General features: G+C 41.4%; 2 protein-coding genes and 1 pseudogene across 4 annotated transcripts; 2 read left to right on the top strand and 1 right to left on the bottom strand.

The window, feature by feature from the left end:
- Nucleotides 1-245: 245 nt before the first annotated feature.
- On the bottom strand, nucleotides 246-1,775 carry LOC115751093 (annotated as a pseudogene).
- Nucleotides 1,776-2,797: 1,022 nt separating this feature from the next.
- Nucleotides 2,798-6,315, top strand: LOC115751187 (ribosomal RNA-processing protein 8). 2 transcript variants are annotated; one of them, XM_030688951.2, is made up of 10 exons: nucleotides 2,798-3,102; nucleotides 3,285-3,346; nucleotides 3,539-3,590; nucleotides 4,675-4,789; nucleotides 4,914-5,008; nucleotides 5,388-5,494; nucleotides 5,582-5,696; nucleotides 5,768-5,812; nucleotides 5,884-6,141; nucleotides 6,175-6,315. In XM_030688951.2, exons 1-9 carry the CDS (start codon nucleotides 2,953-2,955, stop codon nucleotides 5,953-5,955), a joined length of 813 nt encoding a protein of 270 aa, XP_030544811.1. In that variant the 5' UTR covers nucleotides 2,798-2,952; the 3' UTR covers nucleotides 5,956-6,141; nucleotides 6,175-6,315. The 2 variants fall into 2 exon arrangements, with proteins under 2 accessions (XP_030544811.1, XP_048128759.1); XM_048272802.1 differs by lacking the exon at nucleotides 5,768-5,812 and having other exon boundaries at nucleotides 5,813-6,141.
- Nucleotides 6,316-9,354: 3,039 nt separating this feature from the next.
- LOC115751182 (CRM-domain containing factor CFM9, mitochondrial) lies at nucleotides 9,355-13,679 on the top strand. 2 transcript variants are annotated; one of them, XM_030688945.2, is made up of 4 exons: nucleotides 9,355-9,626; nucleotides 10,060-10,321; nucleotides 11,331-11,732; nucleotides 12,228-13,679. In XM_030688945.2, the coding sequence occupies exons 1-4, from the start codon at nucleotides 9,547-9,549 to the stop codon at nucleotides 13,455-13,457; spliced, it is 1,974 nt and encodes a 657-aa protein (XP_030544805.1). In that variant the 5' UTR covers nucleotides 9,355-9,546; the 3' UTR covers nucleotides 13,458-13,679. The 2 variants fall into 2 exon arrangements, with proteins under 2 accessions (XP_030544805.1, XP_030544803.1); XM_030688943.2 differs by having other exon boundaries at nucleotides 10,039-10,321.
- Nucleotides 13,680-18,309: the final 4,630 nt, after the last annotated feature.

Below are 18,309 nucleotides of genomic sequence, written 5' to 3'. Positions count from 1 at the left end.
TCAGCAATCGACTCATTACTCTTTTGATTAATTGAGCCATCCCTCCCCAACGTTTCCTCTCTCTCTCTCTCTCTCTCTCTCTCTCACGCACGCATGCATATACTCATGCAAGGGTGCACATGCTTTTTTTTTTTTCCTCTTCTTTAGACATGCCTCAAATGTTAACGAGTTGTCAGCTTTATATGTGTGAATTACCTGTACAGATGTAAACGCAAGAGGTTGTGTGGAACGTGTGTGGAAGCCATGTAATGATATTTGCTGCTGGGGCAATATTTTGATATATTTCAGACATTGGAGGAATAAGTTCTTTAGCATAATCTTTCATTGGATAGAGGAGGAAAACCGGTGCACTCCTCTTATTTCCACTTGAATTCTTTCATCACGCCTCTAGAAAACTTGCGCATGGACATCCCAAACTTTTCTCTGGCATCCATGTCGAATGCATTGTCTCCGAGATACATATAGATGTGGGCCCTGCATAGAAGTTCCCGCCCCGTACCCTGCTCACCACCTTATCCATCACGGCACCCCGAAAAATTCATTTCTTCAGTTACTACTTCAGGATTAGGAACATACATCTTTTCCGTTCACTGTGTTCTTACATCTTACCTTTAGTTTGGAGAGTATATCCTGGAAGGCGAATAATCTCCATTACAGAACCAGATGTTAGCTTGATATCATCGGTTGCTTCACCCATGACCCTGCTGCTATCGCAGGAGGTGTCACAATAGGGGATGAGATATCTGAAAGCTGCGAGATGCATGCATGTTCTTGGCTGAATATGTCTAATGAATAAAGGGCTGCTGCATATTTACTTGTTTGTGAGATCCTCATGCTTCTTCCCACCGGTGAGCTTCATAATGCCTTCCCTGAGGTTTCCTCATACCAAGCTCATGGTGAGGCCAGAAAATACTACCGCCAATCTCACCATCATCCCCACATCACTGTCTATTACCTTCTGGTACATTTCATTTGTCGGCCTTGCCGGGGCTGCCCTAAACTCGGACTTCAGCAAATCTCTCAGCTTCTCATTATCTGCATATATACCTGCAAATTGGGGAATGTCAATGGGTGTATCTTGCTTCAAGTAAACAGGTAATGGCCTCCATTATGTAAGTAACATCATGACTGAGCCTCAGAGCTAAGATGTGTGCAAAAGTTTCAAGGATCCAGAATTCGATTCATTTTGGATGAGTACTCGGCACAAGAGCAGGAAATGCTCTTGCTTTGCTGTTTCTTACGCATCTTTCTGTGCATCAGTGCACAATTGAATAATTATGTCTTTTAGTTCTTGTTGAGCCGGATGATCAGTGCACAATTTATCTTTTATGTTCTCCTACTGGACCAGCATGACATCACTTGATCATCTCGTGCGATGATGGTGGTTCATTCAGTCACTGGTTGGCCACAAGTTCAGTAGCAGAGACTAGAGCTAATCCATGTCTTGACCGTCGCCGATTTATGCTGCTCTGAAAGTGAAGAAGATCGACGGCAATCTGAATTCCGAGAAATCGTGTAACATGAAGACACTGCTTGTGCTTTGTGCATATTCAGGTGTGTTTGATAATGTGCACTGGCCAAAGGCATAGATCTTGAGTCCCACCCTTTCTTCCCCAATTGCTTCCCATCCTCCTGTCCAACTGGGAATGAGAACCCAGTCCTCGGCTCCACTTCAACTCCCATCTCCTCTCCTCTCTCTTCGTCCCATGAACCTTCGCTCCGCAGCCGCTCGCTTCCTTCCTTGCACGTCCGATCGCTGGACTCTTCTTCACCATTTGCAGAAATCACATCTTCAACAACCACGGCACTGTCGGCCTTGTCCTCGGCCTGTTTCTCTGCTCAGGAAGCTAACATTATTCTTCGATTTGACCTCCGATTCGACCGCGGTTGCCATTGCTCGAGCTTCCATGATTTCGTTGCTTTAGCTCAAAGTAGGAAAATGGGTGTGCTTGCACTGTGATGAGAATGCAGTTGGGTGAGCACTTACAAGAGAACGTGGTGCACGGACACAACTTGTATTGTCATAAACTGACGTCAGTGTCAGCAATTCGGTGAAGGCGAGATCGGTGAGATGCTTTAGCTTGCTATTAAATTGAGGCGGATCCCCGGTTTCAATGTGTGCCAATTAGTATGGAATTCACTCATTCTGATTACGATGATTTGATTTGACGTGTATTTAACAAAGGAAGTCTATTAAGATTATGCGCACAAATACAATAAAATAAAGAATAAAAGCGAGAAAGAAAAGCCGAGACACGGGATTTATCCTAGTTCATTCTTAAACTAGGGCTGTATTTAGCAGACGATTCTATAAATAGCACCTTTCAACTCTCAATTATAAATGAAAAAGAATATATGCAACAGTAGTTATTCACAGGTTCAAGCCCAAATTACCGGTAAAACACAGACTCAAATTATAAAAATCATCCGTTTTTTTGGGACATGGCCTCTTAAATCTAGTTAGAGCGGGATCCTGTGTATTCCTGTAGATGAAAAGCATGGACCACAACTCAAGAGCGTCACTTGCACTCCAATGATTGGAGAAGACGAGAACACTGTCCGCTCGACCAATTCGAGGGTGTCTCGGTGTTACTCACGAGCTACCCGAGCTTGGCTCATCGGATGTTTGAAGCTCGGGTTTAGCTTTTGCAAATGGTTTTCTTCCTCTTGCCTCTTTTGGAGTCGGGACTTTCTCACGTGTGAATTTGGCGCGCTCGCGTCCATCTGCTCGTGTGCTCGCGGTTCCCACGAATGGATAGCAACCAAATCGATATCGAACAAGGCCAAATATGACATCCCTATCCCTCTTCTTTCTTGTCTAAGGAAGTAGTGTTTGAGGAAAAATGGTGGATCTCTTGATCTCCAATCGGGCTTCAAGCTACGGAGGCACCCATCCGTGTCAAGAGCCCTAGGCCCATTAAGAGAGGCTCAAGAACGCTCTCTCTCTAAACGATGATTCCTCCAGTTGCAGGGTTCGTAATGGAGGGACGACGGAGCAGAAACCGCAAGAGCGCGAAGCGTCGCAGAGCTCAAAGCAGCGAGCGAAACCGCGACGCTAAGAAGAGCAAATCGGAGCCTTCAAGTTCTAGCTTCCTGGAAAAGGTCCCTTTTTTTCTTTTTTTTTTCTTGTCGGGTTTTGGCTATCTTTCCGAATTCGTAAAAATTGGTTTGCGGGCTGGCGGTAGTAGTTACCAGCTCGATTATTTGGGTGGAAGACTGCGGTTTCTTCAAGTTCTTGGATGGATTTTGATTAGCTCGGGGGTTAATCTGATGTGGGTCTGCAGATGAAAGCGAGGCTATCCGGTGGGCATTTTAGGATGATCAACGAGAAGCTATACACTTGCACGTACGTGATTCTCTCTATTTCTGATTCGTATTGTGATCTTCGTCGTTTCGTTTCATGTGCACTGTAGTCTATGACCAATGACTGATCGAGCCAAATAGCTTGCTTAGGGAGTCCTTGTTGCTGGATGGTTTATTTGATGATCTGGGCCGAGGTCTTATATCTGACACAAGTGAATTTGTACTATCTTTTCAGCGGAGAAGAGGCACTTAACTATTTTAAGGAGGACCCATCACTTTTTAATATGGTAAGATGTGTTTCTTTTGATGAAAAGTCATTTCAGTCGATAAACAAGCCTTCACTTTTATTGCCCTTTTATACTTTGATGGCTAAATTTGTGTATGTGGACTTTTTGCATAAAAAACTTGGATTGAGGGATCGGCTATTAAGCATCACCTGTTACCCTCATTTCACTTATTTGAGTGAGGAGAAAAATCAGTCTCGGCGGAGTAAATAAATTGCGAATGGAAGGAAGTTTAAACTTACTTATCTGCGAGTCGGCCTCTATGACAGAGTAACTATGTGTAAGTTTGTGTGAGTCAGATATAGCACATTCCAGTCTTTATGAATCTTCGTCCCACAAAGACCGAATGGTCAAGATGTTCCTGTCGTTGGTCTGATTGGGGAATCAAGATTTTGAGCGGGCTACTGATCCCACTGCGCAATAGCTAACAGAGAGCGGTTTCGATTCAGCTATCAGGGAAATACCAAGTGTACCACTGCAAATTCTAACTTTAGCCGAGAGACTTGTTTTTGTTTTTCTTGACCCTGGTGGAATGAGTTCATTTTGCTCAAGTAACTTCCTGGAAGAACAATTTGCTTAGTACTGATAAAAAGAAGGAAAAGTGAGCTGCTTAGCAACACTCTGATCTGTTACGAACATGTTCTTTGACTTCATATCAGCAGTTTCTTGATCATCCTGCTGGGATTTGGTTCGGTGAAATGTACATATCAGGGTCTAGATCTTCATATCAGCCTTCTAGGAAGATGAGGCGTAAAGATTGGTCATCTGGATATGCTTTTTTTAATGTTAAAGCTGGAATGTTTCTCACAGTTGTTTAGGAAAGTGCTTTAGATAACAGAGTAAAAATAGGTTTCTGGTTGTTCTCAACAAGAATTGCATGGAATTAGTTTCTCCTATGAAGGATAGTTGTCCATCATATTTTTATGCTCTGAAATAATAATTGCCATCTCGGATGAGTTATTCTTCCATGAAATCTGTCTGCGCATCACTTAACCAATATGAATGCTATATCCTATGTTAATTTCGGTTACGAAATGATTTTGCTTGTCCGAAAGCTGTTTTAACTCTTTTTGACTTAATTTTCCAGTATCATGCAGGATATCAGGCTCAAATGTCTCAATGGCCTGAACAGCCAGTTCATAAGATAATAGAATGGCTTCAAGTTCACAGTCCTTCATTGACCGTGGCTGATTTTGGCTGTGGTGAGAGTTAACTGGATAGGTTCTGCAATGATTACATTTTGTTTTGGAACATCAGATGCACTGGCCATTATCGAAATGTCTGGACTCATATGAACTGCTACTTACACTTTTTTACTATTCCCAGGAGACGCGAGGGTAGCTAAAAGTGTGAAGAACAAGGTCTTCTCATTCGATCTCGTCTCAAATGATCCTGATGTAATAGCCGGTGATATGTCAAACGTATGGATTTATTCTATTGAACTATGCAAGTAGGAGTTAAAATTGGTTGTGGTTACTTCCATGTCAAAAATGTATACCGTCACTTGTTTATGATTCGTGGTTAGAGATGTGTTCTGTGGATCCTTTTTGGGCATCATGTTCCATTATACACCAATATCTCCCTTGTTGCTCGGGACTATTCAAATTGTGAGTAGCATGTTGATCCTTTCGGTGTATGAATGTATGTTTTCCAGTGGAGTACTATAAATGTGAATCTGAAGACAACCATGACTTTGTATTTCTTGTATAATACTATCTTGTGGATGTACTTATTAATTGTTGGTCTGTGTTGGTTCAGAGTTAGTCGAATATGATGATTCCATTTATTTTCTTCCTGCAGACACGCCTTGATTCTTCATCTGTTGATGTTGCTATCTTCTGCCTTTCCCTCATGGGGCTTAATTACCCAAATTACCTTAAGGAAGCACACAGAGTTCTCAAACCAAGGTTTAGAACACTTTTCATGGGTTCTTTTAGATTGACAATGTTGATAAATTCTGTGCGCATCATTGGGCTCATCAAGATTTTTTACAGTGGATGGCTTCTTATAGCAGAAGTAAAGAGCAGATTGGATCCAAAAACTGGGGGAGCAGACCCTAATAAATTCATAAAAGCGGTCTGTGAGCTAGGATTCACCCCAGTGTCTAAGGTCCACTCTTGCTCCTTTCATTCGCTGATTATTTGCCTCTCAGTTCTTGACTTCTTGGTGAACATGTGCAGGACTTCACAAATAAAATGTTTGTTCTATTTCACTTCACGAAGCAGGTATGCTGTCTCTCGGCAACTACCCAGAGCTGTGTAAAGCCCAGAAACCTTATTTATCTCTTTTTTTGTAGGAGAAGCCAATTTCAAAGAGGAAGGAAATCGCGTGGCCAGAGTTGAAGCCTTGTATATACAAGCGCCGCTGATGTCAAAGCTTTTGATCTCTAAATGTCGTCCAGAGTTACTTCTGTTTTATCGTCAATCGTCGTGGATCACAGCTTATGCGACTGTTGACCAGTGGTACATAAATTTTGGGAATCGTAGGAAAATCTGATATGCAGTAGGATTCTTTTTATCTCAGGGTCCGTCCTTGCAAGGATTAGGCAGGTGAGGTCCTTTTTTTTTAATTATTTTTTGGTCAGAAGGTGAGGCCCGGTTTAAAGATAGCTTTTTGGTGGGCAAGGTGAATCTGCCGGGGCTTTGTATTCTTTTCTCTACTTACGATGCTATAGATTACAGGTGAAGAGTTGGCTGCTCTGGTTGATTTCCTTTTTCTCTTTGGGTACCAGAAGAAAAGAATCACTAGCATTCCCCAATTCGATGTGAATTTGCAGCTAATGTTCGGTACGGCATTGCTGACGCTTGATGGGAAAGTGAAATGGTAATAGATGGTGAGCGAGCCTGACTGATTGGTTTTCTTGAAATATCTCTAGTTATCGTGGCCTAGATGTTGTGAATCCAAAAGCTTTTGTGCCATATGATCGAACGACATGCCATCTGTACTTATTGCCATGATAGTTTCCCTATTAAGACTGGGTAGCACGTTCCAGGAAAAACATTAGGTGCATTTGATTTAGCTTTTCCAAGGGGTTTTTGGCCCCCAAATCCCCTTAGAGAATGATGTAGCGATTGGTTTAGCTTTAGGTCAGGATTTGGCCAAATATTAGCCTTGAAAAAGCTGAAAGCTTAATGTTGGTTCCTATTAGCATTGGGCTTTCAGCATTGCTAAAAGAGTTTTCTTCCTTTCAAAACTACTCTCATCAATTTTCTAATTTTTCTATTTTGCCTCTTTAGTTACTGTTAATCTTGCTTCACACATTTGAGGAGGCTGGATCTAGCCGACGAAGGAATGGCGAGGGGCTAGTTGCCTAGGCAAGGGCCACCCGGGTTCACGCGACCCCAGGCGTGGGCCCCTCACTTGGCCTCGCCTAGGTGGTGCAAACCGGTGCCCGAGGTTGTGTGACCTCGGGCGGCCCTCGCCCGGGTTGCACGACCATCGGTGGGGGTGGCTCGAGGTTGGGCGACCTTCATACGATGGTCGTTGGCGCTAGATGTGGCTCGCTTGAAACCTTCGCATGTCCGGTGAAGGGGTGAGTTTTTTTAATAAAAGTAAAAAATTACATTCGAAGGGTTTTTACTAAACGTAATTAGCATTTTTTAAAATCTTTTTAAGTTAAAGGTATTTGCATTTTTTCAGAGCTCATTTGAAATGTTGAACCAAATCCACCTATTGTGAGTTTGCCTGACTTTCTTTTTCAAGAAATTTGTCGAGAAAAGAAATTTTTGATCCATGTTTATCTCTTGAAAGATCAAAGATATTTAGAAAAAGCATTTTTTGAAAAAATTGGTTTATATCGTCTGTAATAACAAATAGGCAAAAAATTTATGTCGTTAATGAAGATGTTTAAAAATTTATTTCTAAATAAAATAATTTTTTGACACTAATTCTTTTTAAGGGATAGATAACCACCTCTAAAAAAAATATTCTCCCAAGTTATTTAATTTTTACAACACAAATGGATGAAAAAATTTCAAATAGGAGCCTGAATTATCTTCATTTCTTAAATAAGGATTTAAAGTGAATTTTATTTCAAATAAATGTGTCCTTTTTATTTCAAAGAAGACCCGATCGAAGGGTATTCTCGTCATTTACTTTTTGATTTTTTGCTTTTCTTCTTTTTTTTTTTCTTTTTCCCCTCTTCCCTCATCTGACCATTGGTGGGCCACCGGCGAAAGTCATCGGACTCAGGCAACGCCCGGGCGAGGGTGGCTCTCGTCGAATCTGCGATTTGTGCCTCCCCTCTTCCTTGTTGCTTCCACCACTTTCATCTCTCTTCTCTCTCACCCACACGCACACCACCCATCTCTCGCTTCCCTCTGCTTCCGATTCTTCTTGGCTGTGTTTCCTCCGTTCAGGTATTGTTTCTTGGATTTATCTCTCTCCTCTCTCTTTCCTTTTCTCACTTCTCCAATTCTTGGGTCGATCGGTTTGTAAATCGTTTCGTCTATTGAGATTTTGCTTGATTAGATTGTCAAAGCAGGGTCTTTGTAGGGCCATCGGCATAGGTCGCCCTTGCCCGACGCCGGTCAGGGCGGCAATGGCTAGGGGAAGGGAGGAAAAAGAAAAAGAAAAATATGAAAAACATGATGGACGAAAATGTCCTTCGACTAGGCACTTTTTAAAGACGATACTTTATGTCCTTATTTCACATAAAGTTTACTTCAGACACTTATTAAAAAAAAAAGGCAAAAGGACATTTAGAGTGTCAATATTTGTATACGACGTTCATTTTAGTGCCAAAGTTTGTTTTTTGGATCTCTTAAGTATCAAATCGGAGAACAAATGATCGGTTAAGAGCCAATTGCGGCCAAAACAATCAATTAAGTGACAATTCCTATCAAACAAGACACGTGACATTTTTTTATTAATTTTTTAATATTATATGGAATTTTTTTTAAAAGTTAGTCTATATAGCTCACATGGTAATTTAAAAAAAAAATCAGTCCATGTGGACAACACGTGTAATATCTTTTTACAAAACAAGTTAAAATATTTTTAAAAAATTAAAATTAAAATTTAAAAATAGCTAAATAACTAAAACTAGAAACCGCCGCCCACCATTGTTGGAAATGGTCGGGTGGGGACCGATCCGTTGGGAGTCTCCCTGTTGAGCGCCGGCAAGGGCTAGCAACCCTCGTTGATCTAGGCGAGGGCCGCGACCCTCGGCGATCCGGGTGAGGGTCAACCCTCGCCGAAGTCAAAGCTTAGCGAGGCGGCCCCGGCCCCGCCGATTAGTGGCCGGTGGTCACCGACACCCGACCGACCATACCCAACTTGTTGCGGGCCATTGCCCGTGACGGCGAGGCAACGGGGCGAGGGCAACGAGTTGGGTCCGGTCGGCCGGGGAAGCCCTCGCCATTGCGACTTATATTTATTTTTTGTTTTTACTTTTTTTTTATTTAGTTAATTTTGTAAATACAAATGTTGAATCCTGATTTTTTTAGGTACTTTTTTTAATCTGTTTTTATTTTTTTAATTTTAGCTTATTAGATGGATTCTTTTAATTAATTTTTGGCTTTTCTTTATTGCTGATTGGGATCTCCGGCGAGCCACATATGCGCCATGCATGATTTTCGGCAAGTTTTGTCGAATTTGGCATTGAAATAACTATTTTTTTAAAAAAATTGATACTTAAATAATTAAAAAAAATATTAACACTCCAAATATCCTTTTGCCTAAAAAAATAACGGCACTTCGTATCTTCATTTGGAATTTTTCCAGACAGATTCAACGCTAGGATTTTTCGATTGAAGAAGTAATAAAACGGAAAAAAGGGAAATAAAACCAAAAAAGAAAAAGAAAAAACCCTGTGGGCCACTGATCTCTGCTTGAGGAAGACCTGCTTAAACCCTAAAACCTGGTGAGGAAGAACCTCGGAGAACAGCTCTCTCTTGGATCCGACCGAAGCTGCAATTCAATGGAAGAGTAGGACAACAGACTTTGCCGGACGAGGGAAATGTTCGCTGCCACTTCCCGGAACCTCCAAAGGCACTCCTTGAAGTCTCTCTCCTCCATTTTCCTCACTAATCACTCCAAGTACTCTCTCTATCTCCCTTGCCAAAATTTTCTTTTCAGCTGACCGAAGACGGCATATTTGCAGTACATAGATGTTTCATGTGCTAGATTGGACATGGGTTCTGGGTTTTATTCCCGGTCGAGTTTGGCCTGAATCGTGGTCTTCGTGGTTGATTGCTCATTTCTTGGGCCAATTCATGGAAATCGTCAAGAATCGGATTGCATTGTTAGTTCCGTTTCATTTCCAGTTCAAGGCACTAATCTGGTCTCTGCATTTTCAGTTTGTGTTATGGTTTCTTCTAGGAGGGAACAATTTAGAGGAAAACAAAGTAAAAGTGCTCGTTGATCTGTGCCGAGATGTTACTGTTTTCGCTGCTTCATTTTTCTTCTGCTTACGTTTCGTCGCGTGCTGTTTACTGTTTCTCCCGTCCAGGAATGCCATTCTTCTTGATAGTGACCCTGCAAAGCTAACTTCGAGAAGCGTGTTTCAACCGACTGTAAATGGCAAAGACCATCTGCATTCCTCGTTCATGGCGCTCAATCACTTGAGTGGTTGGTACCGTTCAATGTCAACCAAAGGAAGGAGTATGCGGAGCAAGGTAGAGAGGAGAATGCGCAAAGAGTCTGGTAAAACCTTGAGGGAGATTCGAAGGGCTAAAAAAATCAGAAAGAAGCTGATGACAGATGAGGAGAGGCTTATCTATAATCTGAAAAGGGTATTGTTATTTCTTTCCCCATGAAAGCATCTGAATAAGGGTGTACAATCATATCCTTTACAAGTTACATATACTCGTAAGCCGTGGGATGGTTTAAGTTTCTCTTGTCACTGGAGCGCCTTAATTTTGAAATTTTGGATCGACTCCAATTTTCAAATTGGTTGGCTGTTAATGGTCATGATAGAGCGTGTCTTGGAGTTCCTGCAATTGGTAAGTAAACTGAATAGATTTAAATGGTCACAATATCAAGAAGTCTTAAAAAACCTCTGGGGTTGAAGCATACCAAGGGCATACATCCCTTCCTGTTTAAATCTTTGCTCAGACCTGCCAGAAGCAAAAGTTTCTGGAGCAAGTGCGGGCTGATTAAGTCTAGCTAGTGCGTTCCATCTAAATTATCATAGGAGGGTAATTGCATACAAATATATTCATCTTCTTATACACCATATTGTCCTAGTGACATCCTTCTTCATCTAGAAGTTTCCTTCATCTTCTGAAAGTTCGAGAGAATGAAGATCTTCCTTGCTTTGACAAAAAAGTGTAGTTTTTGCTGTTGCACTGTTTGCTCTCTGTCATAAATTCTAGAACCTGTAAATTACTTATTTTAATCACGGGCGGATTAGCAACAATTACACGAGGATCATGTGCATGAATGATCTGAGAACTTGCTAGTTATTGGAGTGTAGAGAACTCCTGTAAAGAACATAAAATTTTTTATGGAAAAAATTTCCTTCAAGCTCGGGCTTTTTTGTTTAATACTTAGTGGCGTTTGTAGTATTTTCAACAGTACCATTTTTGCTCCGTTTGCTTTTAGTATCTCTCTATGGTGTAGTTGATGAATGTTTGAATTTGAATGGGTGTGCTGAGTAAATAACTTTGCAATGTCCCGAATTTTAAGAAATTGGATTCTTCCTTGTTTTCTTAGCTGCTTAAACACTTTCTTTTTTTTTTTTTCGGTTGGTTTCTAGCAATTCTCAAACTACTATTCTTGTCTCTATTCTGACTTGTCCAGGCCAAGAAGAAAGTGGCACTGCTCCTACAGAAGCTTAAGAAATATGAGTTACCTGAGTTGCCACCCCCTCGGCATGATCCTGAACTATTGACCCCTGAGCAGCTTCAGGCATTTAAAAAGATTGGCTTCAGAAATAAAAACTATGTTCCTGTTGGCGTCAGAGGAGTCTTTGGAGGAGTAGTGCAAAATATGCATCTGCACTGGAAGTTTCATGAGACTGTGCAAGTTTGCTGTGATAATTTTCCCAAGGAGAAAATCAAAGAAATGGCATCCATGATTGCAAGGCTGAGTGGTGGCATTGTCATTAACATACATAATGTGAAGACAATTATCATGTTCCGTGGAAGAAACTATCGTCAGCCAAAAAATTTGATTCCCATCAACACACTCACAAAACGGAAGGTGAGTAAACATATAGTTTTGTCTTCAGATGGTCCTTCATTCAAATCACAATAAGTTCAAGTTCTAAGAATATATGACCCTGCAATAACCTTGCAAACCTCCCCTCCCCACACCCCCCCCCCCCACAGCACCACACACACACGCACAAAGGAAAAAGAAAAAACACCCAAAGGAGATAGAGAGTCCCCTCGTGTGAAGGTTCCCTTCTCAATATGGCTCTGGCCTTGAGTTGAGAGTCTTGCACTTTCTCCAGCTAGGCCCTAACCTTGGTTGTGCAAAGAAAAAGATGAAAATGTCCTTGGATTCAATCTCTAATCCATGATTTGTTCTGACAAAACCTCTGGTCTTTGATTTGTCAATCAAAAGTGGGTGGTTGTGAAACTGAATTCTGTATCAATTTTCTATATAAAGCTTTATATTTTGAGTTTCATCCCCTGCTATATGGTATTATATTTTTACTATATGTGTCACACTTACAAAAACTTGTCTATGCAGGCACTGTTCAAGGCCCGATTTGAACAAGCTCTAGAATCTCAAAAGTTGAACATAAAGAAGATCGAACAGCAGTTGCGCCGAATGGGTGTTAATCCTGAGGATCCAGTTGCCATGGCCAGCATCCAGAGAGTTGCTTCCACATTCTTTAATGCAATTGACAGAAAGGAAGGAAGCCCATATGTTTTTCAAGATGATAGACAATCAGTAGCGGAGTCAATGCATGACATTCAGCTTTCTGCACCTGCTGCTGATAGTGACCAGGAGGAGTTGGACAGATTCATAGCCGAGATAGAGGATGCTGCAGACAAGGAATGGGCTGCAGAAGAAGCTGCAGAAAAAGAAGAGGCAGGAAAAATTAGGTATTGGAACAGAGAAGAATTTGGAGGACGGTTCAAGAGACTGGAATACCGCGGAGGCAACGACTCTGATAGTGAGATTAGAGGGGCAAGGAATTGGAAGGATCGTCGTGGCAAGCAAGCTATTGATAGCGATGAAGGCGAAGATGATGGATGGGATTCTGATGATGCAGAAGAAGTGAGTGATGTTGAAAATGTTAATTATGATTCTGATGAGGAGCTTGCAAGATCTAGAGTAGAAAGGCAAAAGCATGAGAGGATAAGGAAGCCTAAGAATGATCGAACTCCCCCTAGAAATGCTAGGCCTAGTGTTAGAAATAATATGGTTGTAAAAGAATCTGAGTCTGACAATATGCTTAGCGATCTTGAAAATGTTATGTGGGACTCGGATGAAGGGGAAGGACAGGATTCAAGACAATCAGAAACTGGTGCCAGCCGTAATTACCATAGCGGCAGCGATGAAGATGAGAATCTTCATCAACCAGTGCAGAGTCACCCAAATAGATTCCGCAGTTCGTGTGGTGAAGATGACGAGTCCAATGATGATATGGATGAATCTGATACATTCAAAATGGCAAAGGGGAAGCATGGCAAGTACACTCAAACCAGTATTCACGAAAATAACTGGAGAAATGCCAAGGGCAGCAGAAGGACGATCGAAGATAATTCTGCCTGGAATGAGTCGGTCAGTGATTCAGATGTCCCAATGCGGGGATCAAACATGGACGAATACTCTTTATCAAGGGCAGGGGATCACGAGTGCAGAGGAGACAACGAAGGGGAGAATTATGTCAACACACATGAGCAAAAGGGGAGAGAAGTTAAAAAAACTAAGACACAGAAGCAGGTGGATGAGTCCTGGGATAGTGATTAGCTCTTCTTCTGGAGCAGTTATTCTTCTGCAAGTTCCTCTGTATGTTGAGCTTGGCAACTCTGCAAAATCTATCCTGTGGAATTGACTGGACTTGCATGATAGTTTACAATGCGAGGTCGAGTTTTGTTTAACAGTACAAGAACAGCGGTGGTATTGACGTTCAAGTGATGAGAAGATATTAGACTCTGCATTCATGGACAAATTCATGCTGATCTCCTAGTCCTAGCCATTCTTGTGGATAATTTTCACCCTTTTTCATTCGCAAGCAGAAGGTGATGGACGTGCCATTGGGTAGACTACACCTAATTTGTAGTTTCGGTGGAAAATAAATGGGCCTCCACTGTCGTATATCATCCTCTACGCAAAAATTTGATAAACTAAAATCTCCAGGGAGGTTGATGCAGACAATTAAACGAAGATACTTCATGAACTGAACGACGTGTGGTAGCAATTTCTCGTATCAAATTGATCTAGAACGAACATACAGGCTTTGACAGTTGAAGGCATGACCATGTGGAAACTAGAGATGCTCGGTTTCAGGATGGGTGGTTTCCACCATAGAATTGAGAATCGCCTGTTAAGAACCGGTTTCGCAAAATGTGAATCATGAACCACCCATTCGTTCCGTGAATCCATCCGAGAACCGAATCACCAGTCCAGTCTGGTTCTCGGATGGATCCGATCCTACTGAGCACCAACATTAATTAAAAAAGATACTGTAGAAGTAAAACTAAGATCCAAATACTTGTGTTAAGATCCGATCCGATCCTACTAGGATCCGATCCTAGTGAAAATGTAGGGTCTAATAGATCAAAATACTTGGCAGATTCGGATATTTCTTGGTGAAATGCATTTATGTAGCTTGTTTTTTAGAATTGGTGATTTTGCAGCATCACTCTCTCTGAACATTTTAACATGATGAATAGGTGCTGGAATTTCTCCCTGAGCTTTTCAACAGAGTAAGTGATGAAGATTCCTTGTTGACTGAATCAGAAGCAGCGATATTTCTTCTATGCTTGATAGAGCGAGATAGCTTCCATTAAAAAAATTATATAGCTATGTTACATAAATAGGGCCAGTCCAATTAGATGGTTCTCACTTGAAACTTGGAACCGAACCGGTACCCCCCGATTCCAGAAAATTGGAACCGAAAATCAGATTGGTACCCGTCGGTTACCATCCAAAATTAGCCGGTTGGGTACGGTCCGGTTCGGTTTGGATGGATCCCGGTTTATTTGCTCACCTCTAGTGGGAACAGATCCATCCCCGTCGAGTGGGTCTTCGAGATGAATGTTTAACCCCCCAGGAAATGAGAAAGATGAATGCCTCAAAGTAGAGGGTGAATGATCTTGTTCAATTCAATTAACCTAATGCATTATGGTACTAATATTTGGACAGAAATAGAGGATCCATGTCTTTTAGTGCTTTATTCACTTGTGGTCGGATTAAGACATGTCCTTATGGAATGCAAATCAGGGCATTAGAATGGGCGGAATACTCGCGGCATGTCTCCTTCTCTCAGAGCTTGGCGTAGTGAAGGTATCCCTTGATTTTGCTGATGGGTTTCCAAGAAATTGCCAGGTTTATAGGTGGATTTTGATCCCTCAAATTAGATGTGCCATAATTCGAGATTTAGCAGGTGACTGATAAACTGTATCTAGAATTCGTTGCGTAAGATCTTAACTTATGTTTACATAATCTCCAATGAAAGAACGCCGATATAAAGAGGAGGGTAATTCGTACATGAACAAGATCATATCTCAACCGTCGGATATACGTGAAACTCAAGCAAGATCCGCCGTCATTGTCGGAGATTTATGGAATAAATATAATTCACTTGATCTTCCTCGTAGGAGAAAATATGATCAAACCATGGCCAATCCGGAAATGCCAGAGGGTATAGTTACAAAGAAAGACATGCAGTCGCCATTGATGCGGACATTCGCAGGCGTGAACGAATTGTGAAAGCAAAACGGGCCTACAGAAAAAGCCAAATTTGCTTACCAAGCATCCATTGCAGAACTCAGTCCAACCGCTGGAGATCGATCCACACGTCTGATTTCCCCAAACATCTACGCCACCGTAATGAACTGGTTCTCATGCACTGCATAACAAAAAGTCTGATCGATGGGGTCGACTCCTTCATTTTCAACGACGCGGTCAACAGTAGAGGGGCATCATGTGGCAGGGGACACTATACTTTGGTACATACTATCTTCCCCGAGAAACAGCAGCGAAAATCTTGAGGAATAACTAGAAATGGTGATTTGGTACAGTGGATAGGGGCTCTATCATATCGAGTCTATAACCACGAAGGGAATAAGACGAAGCATCGACTTACCGGTCGACTCGGCGTATGTTTGGATAGCCCAAAGGGGAATAGAATGGATTGCGAAAAGGAGGTCCCGTGAATTCTCTTTCCGATGTCGGCAAGAGATCAACAATCAAAGATGTGCATGCGCGACCGAGCGCAACCATTTCCTTTTTCTAGGACCCAAAAAAGCCACGATGAATTAGATGGGTGATATCTGCACGGAGCATCGGGTAAAAAAGGATGCGATACTTTGGCTCAACGTGCAATGTCGTCTCCGAATGTTTAATTTATTTAATATTGTCCCTAAACTTTAACACAATATGCAATGCCGCCCCTAAACTTTTAATTATGTTCAACGTGGTCTCCGAACTTTTTGGGCACATGTTCAATTTAGTCCCCGGGTTACATGAAAAGTATTTAATGTCGTCCTTGAATTTGAATTAATGGACGAATAATATTGGATGTTTTCGTATACCGTAGAAACTAGATCGAGCATTTATCAAAAGTTCAGATACAACATCGAACAAATTTCAAGTTTGAGCCAAAATTCAGGATCACATTGAAAGAATTAAAAGTTGAGGGACGAGACTGCACGTTGGCTAAAAAAAAAGGTAGAAACCTTTGCCTCGGCTAAAGAGAGCGCAGACTTGGTTGGGATGAGAGACGACTCAAAGGGAATAAGAGTTCAACAACCCAATCATGTCCAAAAGGATAATGTTAAATCTGCAGGTTTGATAATTGAGCTTGGTGACAATATTTAACAGCAAGCTCTAGGGTTTTAGCTGAAAAGAGGGGTCAGCTTCTGGTGCGGGTTGTATTGCGTGAGGCACATCCTTGGGAGGGTAGTTTTGAAACCGAGCTTGAGTACAAGTCAATGGGGGGTTGGTGTGAATAGAAAAGGACTGAATAAGTCAATTAAATTCCGAGAGGCGTCGTGAAGTGCTTCTTTAGGAGTTAAACTTCCGTTTGTCCATATTTCGAGAAAAAGTATCTCTTGTTTTTCATTTCCATTTCCATAAGAATGAATACTATGATTCGCATTTCAAACAGACATGAATACAACATCTATAGGATAACTTTTATCTTGAAAGTTTTTTTGGTATTTTTATATGATATCCGCTATTCTTCTTGGTTTGTAATCCAATACACAAATTAATGGGTTCCGTTAGACTAGCTATATACTGTGTGTTATCAGCAATTTCCACAGGAGTTGGTAAGACGATGTCTTGAGCAGTCACACATCGAGGACCCTTGACACAAATAAACGCGTTGCGAGTTCCATACGGATTACTTCTCAATATAATTTCTTTCAAATTCATTAAAATTTCATGTACCGATTCTTGAATATCTGCTATGGTAGAATATTCATATGGTATTCGGCGCACGTTCGAGGAAAGATCATCGATACTGTGTGTTATCAACGATTTCCACAGGAGTTGATAAGACGAAGTCTTGAGCAGTCATACATCGAGGACCCTTGACACAAATAAATGCGTTGCGAGTTCCATACGGATTACTTCTCAATATAATTTCTTTCAAATTCATTAAAATTTCATGTACTGATTCTTGAATACCTAGAATATTCATACGGTGTTATTCGGCGCACGTTCATCCCCGGTCGTTCTTTTTAACGAGTGTGATGCATCTGGGGGTGTGTGTTCGTCAAGAATGGGAAGGTTTCTTTCAACGTGAACTTTGAAAAAGGAAGTGGCATTTTGTGCTTGGATTTTTACCTGATTGGCAGGAAAAAGTGCAGCGGAAAAGACGATGGGTGGTTCCCTGGTTGGTCAAGAACGTTTGCATTTTAGGACATAGAGAAAGACTGGCCTCTTTTCCTAAGCGATTGGAAATCTATGATCTCTTTTATGCATGTGGTGAGTCACCTCGTCCCGACGTAAGATGTGTTCTTTTTCTTAATTGTTGCATCAAGCCATCCATCTCTTTTTACTCGATTGACCACTTTGTCGAAAAGCCGAGAATCGGGTTATCCTAAAGAGAGTCTTTCCATGACTATAAGGATTATGGCTGCACCGGACATTGGGTTGATCAATCCATGCCGTTCGATTGGCCTCATGAACTTTACGCTCGGTACCAAGTTCTTTGTTGATTATGTCAGAAAACAACTTAGCTTAGCTCATTTTTTATTTTGTTCTTGCTAATGAGCTATTTATGATTACTAGATCTATCAAACGGATGGGTCGGATCGGATTTGGATTGAGTCATAAATGATCCGATTCAAATTGATCCATTAACCCATTCATGACCCACGTAGTGCAAATTTCTCGAGCCGACTCATATTACTAAAAAAAATTCTATGTTTAATTCAATCTAAGAAAATTTGTTTCTTATGATTGTTTGAGAAAATAATTTCACTAAATCATTGTGGACCCATTTTGGTTCTCTTGTGCTGCATAATTGTTACTACTTCCATGAAACGGATTGCCCCCGAGACTGAAACGTTGCCAAGTGCCTTGAATATGGAAAGTTGACTCTGTTTTGAGTCCCCAGTTAAAAAGCAAGAGGAGGCGACTGATTCCA

The sequence above is a fragment of the Rhodamnia argentea genome, chromosome 11, assembly GCF_020921035.1.
Source record: "Rhodamnia argentea isolate NSW1041297 chromosome 11, ASM2092103v1, whole genome shotgun sequence".
NCBI classification, from domain to species: Eukaryota; Viridiplantae; Streptophyta; class Magnoliopsida; order Myrtales; family Myrtaceae; genus Rhodamnia; species Rhodamnia argentea.
Note: the sequence above shows the minus strand (reverse complement) of the source record. Positions and strands in the feature narration are given on the sequence as shown.